At 51.4% G+C, this 12,658-nt stretch overlaps 1 protein-coding gene across 1 annotated transcript in view; it reads left to right on the top strand.

Moving 5' to 3' along the window:
- The first annotated feature begins 4,130 nt into the window (after positions 1-4,130).
- LOC128270980 (uncharacterized) overlaps positions 4,131-12,658 on the top strand; it is a 13,050-nt gene continuing 4,522 nt past the window's right edge. Inside the window, exons 1-3 of the mRNA XM_053008410.1 lie at positions 4,131-5,524; positions 5,589-5,692; positions 8,652-8,681. Of these exons, the coding sequence (XP_052864370.1) occupies positions 4,131-5,524; positions 5,589-5,692; positions 8,652-8,681 (1,528 nt within the window). The remainder of the gene's footprint in view (positions 5,525-5,588; positions 5,693-8,651; positions 8,682-12,658) is intronic.

The raw sequence follows: 12,658 nt of genomic DNA, 5'->3' as shown, positions 1-12,658 counted from the left end.
GTCTGTTGCAATGCGGCCTCTCCGGTCAGCAGATCAGCATCGCCGGACACGGACGAATCCATCGGGTGGCCCTGGCCACCATTCTGGTGCGTGAGAAGCGAACCTTCAAAGACACGGACGGCACACGGAGCGTCATAAGTTTCACCGTCGGGCGTGTTGGGCAACGTTTTAAGTACCCGTTGACGAGCCGGACTCGATAATTGGGACCGTTTTGCGTTTCAGCTGCGCCAACCGCGGGCACTCGTCGACGCATTGTCAACCCGCAGAAAGGAAAACAACTCGCGCGAAATGAGATGCATTTTGGGTTTGCGCGGCGCTGCGAGGACACAAAAGTGGGCCAGCCTCCGCCGCACAACCGGCGACCAGGCGGATGTTGCGGTGAAACGGCTCGACGTGGGAGTTGCCTCCTGGAGAAATGGCTGCTCGCGGTTGGCGTGGAGTGTGTCTTTCACTTGCGTACCACGACAGATCGAATCCGGAACGAGAGCCCGGAACCGGAAAAGCAGCACGCACGAAAGGCGCGTTACGGCAACGCACACGCAGAAACCGGTTCGGCGAGGGATTGCCAATTTTTGATCGTCGTCGCAGTTCACGGCACGTGCTCGGGTAGCAGGCAACAGGACAGCAGTTTCGCGCCGCTGCCGCGGGAGTGGACAATTAATTATCTGCCTCTCCCTTTCTCTCTCTCTCTCTCTACCTCTTTGTGTGTGGCTCCCCACGCGTCATCGAATCGGTCATCGGGCTGGGCGATGGGTGTTTCGCTAACGAGCCTCACGCGAAACGAGAAAGGGGCGTAAGCACACATCCGCACCGCGAACAGTAATTGAACCTCGCGACCGGTTAAAACATGCGTGTGTGTGCGTGTTTGTGTTGAACGGAGGGAGGCGCAATGTTTGGCATGGGCCACCCCGGCCCCGGATACACCGGAAGCGCGGAGACTCGATGATGCATAGGAAATTACCGCCAACGCAGAGCCGGAGCCGGAGCATACGCACTCTGAAGGTTACCCGATGTCGGACGGACGGACAGACGGACGGCCCGGTTGTGAACAGCGGTACTTAGGTTTGCCATGTGTACCCAATGTCTGCATATAATTAGGACCACTCATTTGGCAATCCACCTTTCCGCAGCCAGAGAGCCGACTTCTGGTGGTCGACCAAATATTGACGACGATTAGAGCCAAGGCTAAGCTCGTTCGCCAATCACCTACTGTCGGCTTCTGTCGGATCTTTTGCCTCGGACAAGTTCTTCCGATAATCGTTTAATGGTCGGTCGCCATTACGGACTATTGCGAAAACCGCGCGGGCAGTCGACGAACGACGATAGTCACAATGACGAGCTAATAATTATTCGAAAAAGCTCTCCGAAGAAGCAGTGATGTAGTTAGCACCAAACTATGATCACGAAATGTGCTGCTGATGTTTCAATGAATTATTTCCAACCGGCCAAACTGGCAATACTGTGGAGAGACAATTCTTGGGACAACTTCCTCTTGACTTCTGGCTATTCTCTACACTCAAAAGGCCACTAGACTTCGTGGACACCTTTTACAGTCAATAATTGAGATAGGAGACAACACGAAGAATGTGTTGAAGGCTTTTCCAAAAAAGAACTCTTCGGACCGTTTCGAAAATTGGAACAAATGTTGTCATAGGTTTATTGCATAGAGCAGGGATTACTTTAAAAATGATGAAATAGATTAATTAGATTAAAAAAGGATTTTTCGATTATAAGCGAATTCCTGATAATTTTTTGGCAACATGCTGCCAGAAATCCATTTTTGGGCCACTCTAGCGGGTTGGTCGAAATGACATCTGCAAGGCTGTCAGTCTACGCGAAATAGACAGCATACACCAGCATTCCTCTGCAAATCTAGTAGCCTTATCACAAAATGTCCTACAGGGAGTCAAATCGGATTTTTTCAAAGAAGTCAAATGATTATTGCATTGGAATGAAAAACTCTATTTTATTCAAAGTATGTAACATGGCTAGATATACATTTTTCCAACCTTTCTGGAAATTTGTGGATCCCGCGCTTAAAGAATTCTTTGTTCGTCTTTTGAAGCAAACCAAATTTGTCATCCAATTTTATACTTCCTCGTAAGAATCATTTGTTGTCGGTAGCGATCTGTATTAATGGTTTTATCAGGCTTTAGGAGATTGTGGACACCTTTCAAGGTTGCAAACAATTTTTTTTATCGAAAAGAAATTCTTCGCCAGATGTCAAAAAGGTAATGGTGCCAAAAAAGCATAATGAGAAGCACCAAATTGACTGTTGAGCATCTGTTTACACAATCCGATTTTAGATTTTGAAACCTGATGTACAGTGTGAAGTTCCTCCACGGGATAAGACCTTTTTTTACTCTTTGATTACAACAACATATCTTTATCGGATCGTTTTTCTAATATTAACTTAGAGAAAGCCTAATAGGTTAGGGTCTTCTATTGTTTTACTACAGATCAGAGTTGCCTAGGGAAAAGTAGGGCCAAGTCTTCCAATAATATACCATTAATTTTCTTGCGTTCATTTTGGTCCCATTCCCAAAACAAATTGGGAACACAAAAGTGGGCTAATAACAAGAGCAGGACCAAAAAACAAGGCCATTGCCACACTACTAATAACACATGGGATGGTCCGATGGCCTGACGAGCAAAAGGAGCATAACGTAGCGCTCGCTGCCAGCATGGAAACGGTTTGGTCCTACCCCTTTGTAAAATGTCCCGATCTGCACAGATTCACGCCGCTGATTCACCGAGCTAGCGGATTGGCTGGCGCGTTGTTGTTTTGGATACGATTTCGCTTCCACACTTTGCCGTTCTTTTACACGGAAGAAGACACGATGCCAGCCGAGCGAAGCGCCACGGACCCCCGAGGAGGCCTGGTTTCGTAATCCATCATCATCGTCGTTGATCGCGGCCGAGCGGGTTATGTGATAGGCGATCGTGGCGATGAGCGTGATGAGTCCGTGAGCTGGACGATTGATAGTTTTATGATTACACCCGCATGGTGGTGGAGCTACTGGGAAGCGCATGATTCCGTGGCGCAGCCACGGAATTAAAAGTGAAATTAATCTTCACCCGCTGCGCTGAAATGTGATTAAGCTTCGCACCGGCGGGGGGAGGGCTACCGCGCCACAGCGGTCAGCGCCGCTGTGAAAGCGGCCCCGGCACAGTATGGAACACTCGCTTGGCCGCCCTTTTGTATTTCATTTGCTTATTCATTTATGGAGCCCCTTAGATGATGATGATGAGGCGCTGGTTGGCGCAATATTAATTGGACATTTAAATTCATGAACGAGAGCGAGGCGCCGCGCAAGCCTTTTGGCCGCGGCAGGATACACGCGCCCTTTAAGCGATGCACTTGCCCGACGGAAAAGGATAACGCCCTTTGTTCCGGTTGGCATAGAGGGTAGGGGGGATCATGATGCTGCACCCGAGCTGTCCGTGGCCCGCTAAATCGCTAAAATCGGCCGATTTGGCCGAGATGAAAAAGAAAGTGCACGCGGATCGGTTTACGGTTTAACCTCGGCCGGCCGTCCGGCAAGTGTTGCCGCCAACTCTCCGTCTGTGTGTGTGTGTGTGTGTGACCTGCACGAGGACGGCGCGGCTTCAAAGGCCGGGTCGGATCGGGTCGGGGCCGGCGAACCAACAACAAATTCGAGGGAAGTAAAACTCGGACTGATTTCACCCAAAAGTGCCGGAGCGCGCCGCTTTTCACCCTCAGTCCTCCACCGGTCAGTTTGTCCACCATCCGTGTCGTCTGTGTGTGTGTCCGTGTGAGTGGAAACGAAAGTGAAAACGGTGCCAACGCGGAAAAACCTTCCCACGCTCCCGGGCAAAAGGGCTGCCTCGCAGTGATCCTTCGCTCGATCGCCACCAACAAACTTTGAGTGATCGTAGTGTGCGTGTGTGTGTGGCCGTGCCTCCTTTAATTACTTTCCTCTGTCCCTCCAAAGTGTTAGTAGCTGAGGTGGTGTGGTGACCTAACCGCCGTTGAGGTGAGGGCGACTCCCGTGTTGGTAGCTCCCGTTCCCGATCTCCAGACGCCATACGTCGGCCCCACAGGAATTTCCCAGTCCGGGAGTCTCCGCCGCCCGCATCCACCTCCAAAACGTCACGAATGAGGTAAAATGTTAGGGCCCACCAAATGGAGACTGCTCACGATCGTGGCCGGGATACTGTTGGCGCACGCGATCGAATCGCCCCACAGTCGGCCGAGTAACAAGCTGAACGCCCGCCCGGCCCCGGCCACCCGTTCGTTCGCCAGCCCGGAGCTGGGGCTGCGGATCGAGCAGCTCGGCCCGTGGAGGGCGGCCGGCACGGGCCAGAGCCGGCCGGTGCGGAACCTGCTCGTGCCGCACCAGCTGTTCTCGCAGGTCGACAACATCCGCTACGTCGACAGCCGTTCGGCCAACAGCCGCAATCTACCCGGGACGTTCGGGGCGTTCCGATTCGACGACGCCGCCGCCGACGATGGTGGGCAGCGGCAGCGCCGGCCGAAGATGCGCCGCTCGGACGAGACGGTCGACGGGGGCCAGGCGGAACCGGCAGGATCACCGGAGCAGGGTTACTACGAGTTCCCGAACGCAAGCCGGCCGCAGTCACGCCAGCACCGGTACAAGATCATCCCGATCAGTTACTTCTATCAGGACGAGGCCGCACCGGCGCCGGGTGAACTGAAGCCCCTTGGGCCGAGCTACCCGCCGAAGGAGACGGCCGATGATGAACCGGGCCATGGTTCGTCCCAGCAACCGGTGACCGGTGACGAGTCGCTCGGCACGTCGACGGGGGAGGGCGGGTACTCGCGCTCCGACACACCCGTTATTGGGGCGCGCCGATCCGGCATCCAGTTTCCGGGACCCCTGAAGGCAGCGGGTGGGTTCACACCGCAAGGCTACAGCGAGGAGAGCCTGACACTCGGCGACAATCTGGGCATTTTCCAGCAGCCCGTCAGCACCGCCGACGAGTACGGGGTGGGGCCACCGGACGCGGGTGAGCTGGGGACGTTCGAGACGGGGACGATCGGTCGCGGTCAGACCCGAACCGCCAGCGACCCGGATCCGGACTTTACGCGCAGTCTGTACGCCAACCGGTACTTCCGTGACTTCGGGCGGCCGCCAGCGATCGACCTGCGGCCGGCGGAGTCACTGCCGCGACCCTCGCGGCTCCTCCGGGAACCGGGCGGTCCTTTCCGGGACGACCAGGTAACCAAGTTCGGGGACGTCGGTGGACCAATCACGGCCATTCAGCAGCCACGGCCAGGTCCATTCGGACCGGACGGTGGCAACTTCCGGGCTTTCGAGCCACCCGGTGGCTACTACACCGACAGCCCGTACCAGCAGCAGCAGCAGGTGGGGGCGGGGGGCGCGAATCGGCCACCACCCTACTTCCCGGCCAAGCTGTACAGCGAGCCGACCCAGAAGATCTACCAGCCGCTGTGGAAAACCCGCTCGCCGCGAGTCGTCTTCCCGCAGGGCGACCTTTCCGGGCCGTCCGGGTTCGGGGTGGACAATGTGGTGTTCAGGTGAGGCTAGAAGAGGCGCCGCGCCAGTCCCGTTCTAACCGTCACCTTCGCTTCCCCACCACAGGGACCAGAACTTTGGCCTCAACGAGCTGGCCGCCATCCAGGACGTGCGGAACGAGTTCAATCAGGACGACATCAACGACGAGCCGGCGGCGAGCAGCAAAGACCGTGGTAAGTGGCCCCGCACCCGCCCCGCGCGTTCTCTCCCACCCTCTCTCGCTCTTGCTTTCTCTCTCTGTCTCTCTCTCTGTCGGGACTTTCATTTGGCGTATAGTATCTTCCGGTTCCCTCTGAGCCGGGAGTGGATGGTGTCCGTGGGCCAAAATGCCGCCATTTGCTTTCGTTTTCGGCCAACCCATCGCCCCCTCTATTACTACAGTCACACTACGGTCAGTTTTGCGGTTGTGGGATCCTCGGTGCCTTCCACCTTCGCGGCATAAGAAAGGGCGATCCTTCAAGTATTTGGATTTTAAACTACCGAGTACTTGTCTTTTAAAACTTCAATCTTCATTCTGGAAATAACTTTGACATTTACGAAATGGGACGCTAGACGCTTACAGAAAATTGGGCAAAATAGAAAAATTATTTCCAAAGTGGTGAGTCTTCAATTCAAACTGTAACAAATTTTGAAACGCTCATTTCCACCTTATTGTAATAAGTAGAGTTGTCGTTTTTGGGGCTCGGAAAACACACACGTCACGTGCAAGAGAAGCCAATGCACCCACAACGAGTGACTGTTTGGTGCGGATTGTGGTATGGCGGAATCATCGGCCCATTATTCTTCGAAAATGAAGAAGGAGCCGCCTTAACCGTCGATGGAGTACGCTACCGAGAAAGGTTGGTTCTTCGGCGAAATTCAAGCCGAAAACTTGGACGGCATTTAGTTTTTAACAGGACGGCGCTACCTGCCATACAGCGACAGCCGACAGACATCGATATTTTGCGCTTCATCTTCGGACCCAAACACTTGATAGATCACCCTCAGTTTCCGACGTTCCATCGCCAAAGACACCTCCATTAGGCCACATTTGGCTAGCGAAACTCCTTGCGGCCGAGTATTGCCGCTCCTCGAAAGCTTCCCGAATGGGTGACCCCATTCACGCCGTAGCCGATTGGCGCCGCCAGAACCAGAGCGCAACAAATGGTTGGCCACCTTGGCTGCTCCGGGCTAAAAAGGGCCACCGGCTTTGAGGAATTTGGGGCTCGACGAGCTTGGCACAGTAAATTTACGAGCGCGCCATTGCGCCGTCGGAGAAAATTCAACCCAGGGTGTGTAGGGGCCGAGGGCGGTTCGGGGTGAATTAATCTCCGTGGCCCAATCTTTACGGCTCGTCAAAAATGGTGCTACCGTTTGGCGGCTGGCAACACTTTTCTTTCCGATCGCTTCGGACGCTTGAACTTTGCACCGCCAGCGAGGAGGGGAGAGCTTACACAACCTCAGGCTCGGGCCCGGGCCCAAGCAGCTGAAATGGATTGACTTCAGCGAGCACTCGCACACACACGGAGGGGGGCCCGTGCGAAAGGCGCGTTATATTGCTACACTTAAAATACTTTCTCCGCGCGCGAACCGAAGGTGTTGGGCCGGCGAGGGGGGGGTGGGGGCCTTAAATGCGCGGTTGCCGTTCGCGCAACAACGCACGGCGTCTTGGAGACGGCGCGCGCGCGCCGGTTGTTTGGTGCTAAAATGTGAATATTTTAACAAAGAAACTGGAACCTGGTGGTGTAATAATGATGGTGTGCCAAGACAACGCCCTGGCCAACTCACGATCACGGCCAAACTAAGGGCTGATAAGGAGCCGCCAATGTGAGGGCCCGTCTTCGGCTCAGTGCGTGTCCTTGCCCAACTGGCGGACCTCAAATTGTCCAAACGTAATACTTTTTAAATAGAGTTTACGAAATGTTTATTCAATTGGATGGGTGGATTAGTGAATTGGATGTTAGAATAATCTTTCTTCTTTGTACATAAATAAAACTTGAGAGCCAACAGTTGTAAACCTTGTGAATAAGATGAAATCGTCCGGTTGATGTTTTAGATGTGGCAAGCAGAGTTTTGTTCTTTGCTTTTGCGGGTTAGCGTATGCTCCTTCGACGGTACCAAAGGAAATCGGTTTTCCATCGGAGTGGAAAACTGGCAATAATAAATTTGGTGACACCAACCAGGTATGGTGTACTATGAGCTACTAAAACCATGTGAAACGGTGACTACAGATTGCTACCTACAGCAAATGATTGATTTAAACTTTGCATTTATGCAAAAGGAACGCAACGGGTCCACGCCTTTTTTCTTTAATAGGACACTTGAACTTGCAGAGCAACACTTCGCCGATTTCGGAGATATCAAAAAATTGCTCGACGAATGGTTTTCGACGAAACAAATCAAGTTTTATTGGAAACGAACCCACAATTTGCCTGAACGATGAGTGAAATGTGTAGCATCAAACGGCGATGACTCCGTAAGAAAGGATTTTAGGGTTCCGTTGAATATTATGTGGTTTCTTCATCGAAAAAGCCAGACAATTACAAACCTTGTAGAGCTTGCAATTTTGAAATATTGTGTTCGAGTTGCTTAAGTTACCGAAATAAATAAATTTAAGCAGCCTTAATTTAAGGACCGAATTTTACATCGATTTTGGTTTTCTCTAGCGTGAGACGGCTTTCTTCTTATCGCATCGAATTGATTATCGATCATCGATTTGCATCGAATTTTGCAAATCATCAAGCTTGTAGAGATCTCATGTAATATTTTAGTGGATTTATCATTAACGGTTAACGGTTTCATCTAGATGCGATTGAATCGGATTGGGTTGGTGCTTGCTTTCATAAGTAACTCATAGGCAGAAACATCGGTTATGTTTTAAACTTTTGTATCATTACGTTTAATGGATCTAGCTTCAGTTTTAATTAATTGTAAATTAATGTAAAATATCAATTGGCGCTCGTGGCTAAAGTACGTTGCAGTTCGTTTCGCAGTTTTCGGTTTCGTTTATGTTTTCTTAGGTAATTAATTTCACTTTATGACTACAAAAGGAAGGCCACTGTTGTTTCCAGCTTCACCGGTCCAGCAGCCGTTCGCCGTTCGATCGCCAACATCAACAAACAAAAGAGAAACAAAATGGCTCGTTTTAAGCGCCAAGCGCTTCCGCATTTTCCCCGCGCGGTCGCTCCGGAATCCCGTGTTTGATTTGGTGGCAAAACGTAAACGGCCCCCCGGCACGGGCCCCCCACTAAATCATGTCACGAACCGGACCGGAGCCGTGCAAATATCGCGCCGGCTCATCTCCCGCCAGCCAGCAACACCTTTTTTTACGGCTGCTGCTGTCCTGGCTGCTGCTGGCAACACTGACCACTCGACGACAGACGGACGGGCAATTCGCTCGCTTTAAGCCCGATAAAATATGGAGTGAAAGTTGCCTGGTTTGGTCGATGACGCGGCTTTGGCCACTTACTACCCCGCAGGCAGGCCGCGCGCGCAGTCCGCGAATCCGAAACGCGCGTCTTCTCGGACGGACTCTCGGGAAACCGGCTGATGGCTGATTATGTCATCGAGCGAGCCTTATCACGCGCGCGTGAGAGAGAGACAGAGCGCACCACCGGTGGTGGAAGTGGTTCCAAGTTGCCGGATATGGGTATTATCGCACCATCTTACGCGCTGGCCCGGTGCTGCGTTCGATTCTGCTCGCGTAAAACTGGCCACTTCCGCGGCTGACGGCCGCGGCTTTGTTGTTTCGCTTATTGATTTTCCGGAGAAATTCCCACCCCAGCCACGTTCGCTGCTTCCGTTCCGTCTGGTCCGGTCGCTGATTAAATTACCCGAAACAGCCGGGAGCCGGGAGTTTTTGGCACACCGAATCACTGGGGTCCGGCGTCTGGCACAGCATGAAAACATAATGAAAAAGGGCGCGCAACCATAAATCGTGAAGCTTTTATCGTCAAGCCGCGTTGCGTAACGCGTGTTGCTCGGTTCGATGCTGCTGCCGCTTTATGTTTCATGTTTCGTGGGCCTCAGTGCGTCATCCGTCCGTCCGTCCGTTCTTGATGACTATTTTGCCTTTCTTGTGATTCGTTGGCGATTACAAAAAAGGACAGCAAAAACACTCTCTCTTTCTCTTTGTCTCTAGCAGCTTTAGCAAAAAGGTCAATAAATTACGCTTCTCGCGGGCCCGTGACCGAACCGAAGGGCCGCGCGCGAAAATGAGCTAACGTAATTACGGCTCCCGCTCGGTGTTGAGTGTTGCTGAAATAGGGATCCAGAAAAAGAGAAATTCAATCACCGTTCACCAACCGAGAACGGGCGCCACCGAATGGACTGATTTCGAACTAAAGGCGCAACAAATTGTTCGGATTGTTTTCCACCGAACGGCGCTTCGAGGCGGCTTCGTGTTACGAAAAGCCCTTGCCGGCCAAGCAGATCAGGCCCCGAGAGGCCCCGTTAAGGGTGTTTCATAAAGCGATTTAATAAATGTGCCCCTCCCGACGCACACAAGAGCCTAAAAGCGTGGAAAATGAATTGGAAAATGACGACACGACTCAAAGCGGGTTTTTTGTGTTTGGTGAAAATTCAAACGAAACACGCCGCAATTGTCGTGATCTCTACCCGGAGCACGGGGCCCGGGTTTCTATTTATGCTGCATCCGCCGCCTGGGGGTTGCTATGAAAAGCAACATACAAAGCCACCCCCACACCTGATGCGAGACAAACAATCTCCTACACAGATCCGAACACAAAACCCACCGATTTAAGCCCTCTCGCCTCGCGTAAGCCTCGATCAACTCGATATTTCGGGTTTCGAGCGTTACGAAATTGTGTGCCTCTTGCGCTGCGCAACCCCACCCCATCCCCCCAGGGGGCGCAGGAAAGGAAGTCGCTTGAGGCCTCACCGAACAGCCACAACAGTTCATGAGCGAAGCGAAGAGAAAACTTTTGTGGCCACCCCTTCAGTTTTGCCACCTTCACGCGGATTCGGTTGTTTGGTTTACAGATTGGAGCTCCTCACGAGGAGCTCGTGGCCAAAAAAAAAAGCACCGGCACCGGCAGACAAAACATTCACCTCGCGGGGGCTGGGAAGGTAAGGTCCCTCCGAGAGTAAACGGTCGGTCTGGGGATCTGTTTTCGGGAGGCCGTCGACTGCCTTTCGAAGCCACCGCGTGAAAGGACGGCTTCAAACGGGCGAGCGCAAATTAGCGATCGGTTCCGGAACTTGGCATCGGCGCCATAGCGCCATTTCGTCACACACACACCGAGAGAGTCGTCCTAATCTTTGTGCGGTGGCTGACCGGTGCGATTGCGTAACAACATGCGAACCGGAGTTTTCCGGAGTGCCACGATGGGTGACGATCGGCCATAGGAAGTAGGGCCATCGTTACTGGGCGATGGCGCGCGGAGTTTGCCATTTTCTTTCACGCTTCTTCCGGTCGCCGTCACCGAAATCGTTTTTGTCTGCGTTCCCGGGGCCGGGGCTCGATTAAACTTTCGCGCTCGACGGCGGCCCGAAGGAAGTTTATCAACCAGGCACCAGGCACCTAATGGGGCGGAAATGCCGTAAAACCTATACTTTTGCTCAATTATGCTGCACAGCGGGGCTGGGGTTGTTCGATGGGTTGGGCCGCTTGGTGGAAACCAATAGTAGAGCAAAGGCACAAGAAGGTGCTGTCACTTTGCATACTTCAATGTTTGCTTGACGTGGAAAATACTAGACAAGCACAGTTTAAACAATTTTTTTCAAACATTTATTACTTTAGTCAATTTTTGGCAGCTTATTTCGTGTGCCATTACGAGTTAAGGTTTCCGTTACTAAATACTGTTGGTTCGCCAGTACCGAACGCAGCGAGAAGATTCACGCAAGAGCCTGAGTCTCTTACGTTGAGTAAGCTTCTTTTTAAATACAGATGTCTGATAATTAACGCACACATCCTTGTAGATGACGAAGTAAATAAGCTACAGAAGCTGGTGGTGAGAACTGGTGAGAAAGTGAATCCTAGTGAGATTCATCATCGTTTTGGTAGGCTGTTTATGATGACAATACTGTTTATAGGTCTACTGTGAATCAAAGGGTAACAAAATTTCGTAATTGTTTATCTGCAAAGCCCTTATTGTTGACGCAGTGGTCGTCCAATAACTCAGAACATAATCGTAGCAAACTTGTCGAGGATTTGATTCAAAATGTCCAACTCATCAGCGTATCGCACATACAAATTGAAACATCCAAGGAGCAATTGAACAGTAAACTTAACAACGCACGTCAACACACTTCGCGTGTAACTTAAAAGGCTCTTAGAAGCCTCAAGTTGGAACCAATTCCACGATCTCCGCATTCATCCGAATTTGCGTCTTGAAATTCTTATTTCACTCCTCTACTCAAGAGAGACCTTAAGTGTAGTAATTATAGGTCGAAGAATAAGTATATAAGCTAGAAAAAGTTCAAAGAAAGCTATAGGCAGCTATTACGTCCTGTGCTCGAGATGGAATAATGGTTCAGTGACGGAATAAAAAAACTTGAAACACGTTGAGAGTTAATTGTAATGTTTAACGGTGACCATGTCGAAAAATAAATACATAAATTGAGGGTTGAGATTCGTACTTCAATTTGTTTTTTTTTGTTCGTCTTCTACAAGCGTTGTGTGTGTTGCCTATCTGCCTTCCGCTATAGATATTTGGCAGTCAAAGGTAGCTTTGATCAGTTGTCATGGAGTGTGGTGGTGACTGTTTCATGTTGCCACAAATCAAAGAAGCTATACAAGAGCATCAATGAATAAATTATTAAGAAAAGTTAAGAGATTATTAGGAAAAATTGTAAATAGTAGCAGATGGCCTTCCAGTTCCTTTTTCGTTCTCTGATTATGTCCGTTTGTTCGAACTAATCCTAAAACCGGGAGCCTCGAGTGGCGTGCAATTTGGCATTTTCGCCCATTAATCCAGCCTCGGCCGGGGCGAGCACCTCATTTGGAACTCGAAGCACTTGACGAGCTGAGCCGAGAGCGTTACGCTAACCGACGACATCATTATGATGTCCCCTCCCTTCCCCTCCCCCCGGACCAAAAACCCGCGCCAAAACCGCGATCCGTAACAGCTTATTTAATGGCCCCTGCTCGTGAGCTGCTCGCACGGAGCTGCTGCACTTCCTCGATGGACCTGTTT

Source organism: Anopheles cruzii, chromosome 3 (assembly GCF_943734635.1).
Source record: "Anopheles cruzii chromosome 3, idAnoCruzAS_RS32_06, whole genome shotgun sequence".
In the NCBI taxonomy this organism is placed as follows: Eukaryota; Metazoa; Arthropoda; class Insecta; order Diptera; family Culicidae; genus Anopheles; species Anopheles cruzii.
Note: the sequence above shows the minus strand (reverse complement) of the source record. Positions and strands in the feature narration are given on the sequence as shown.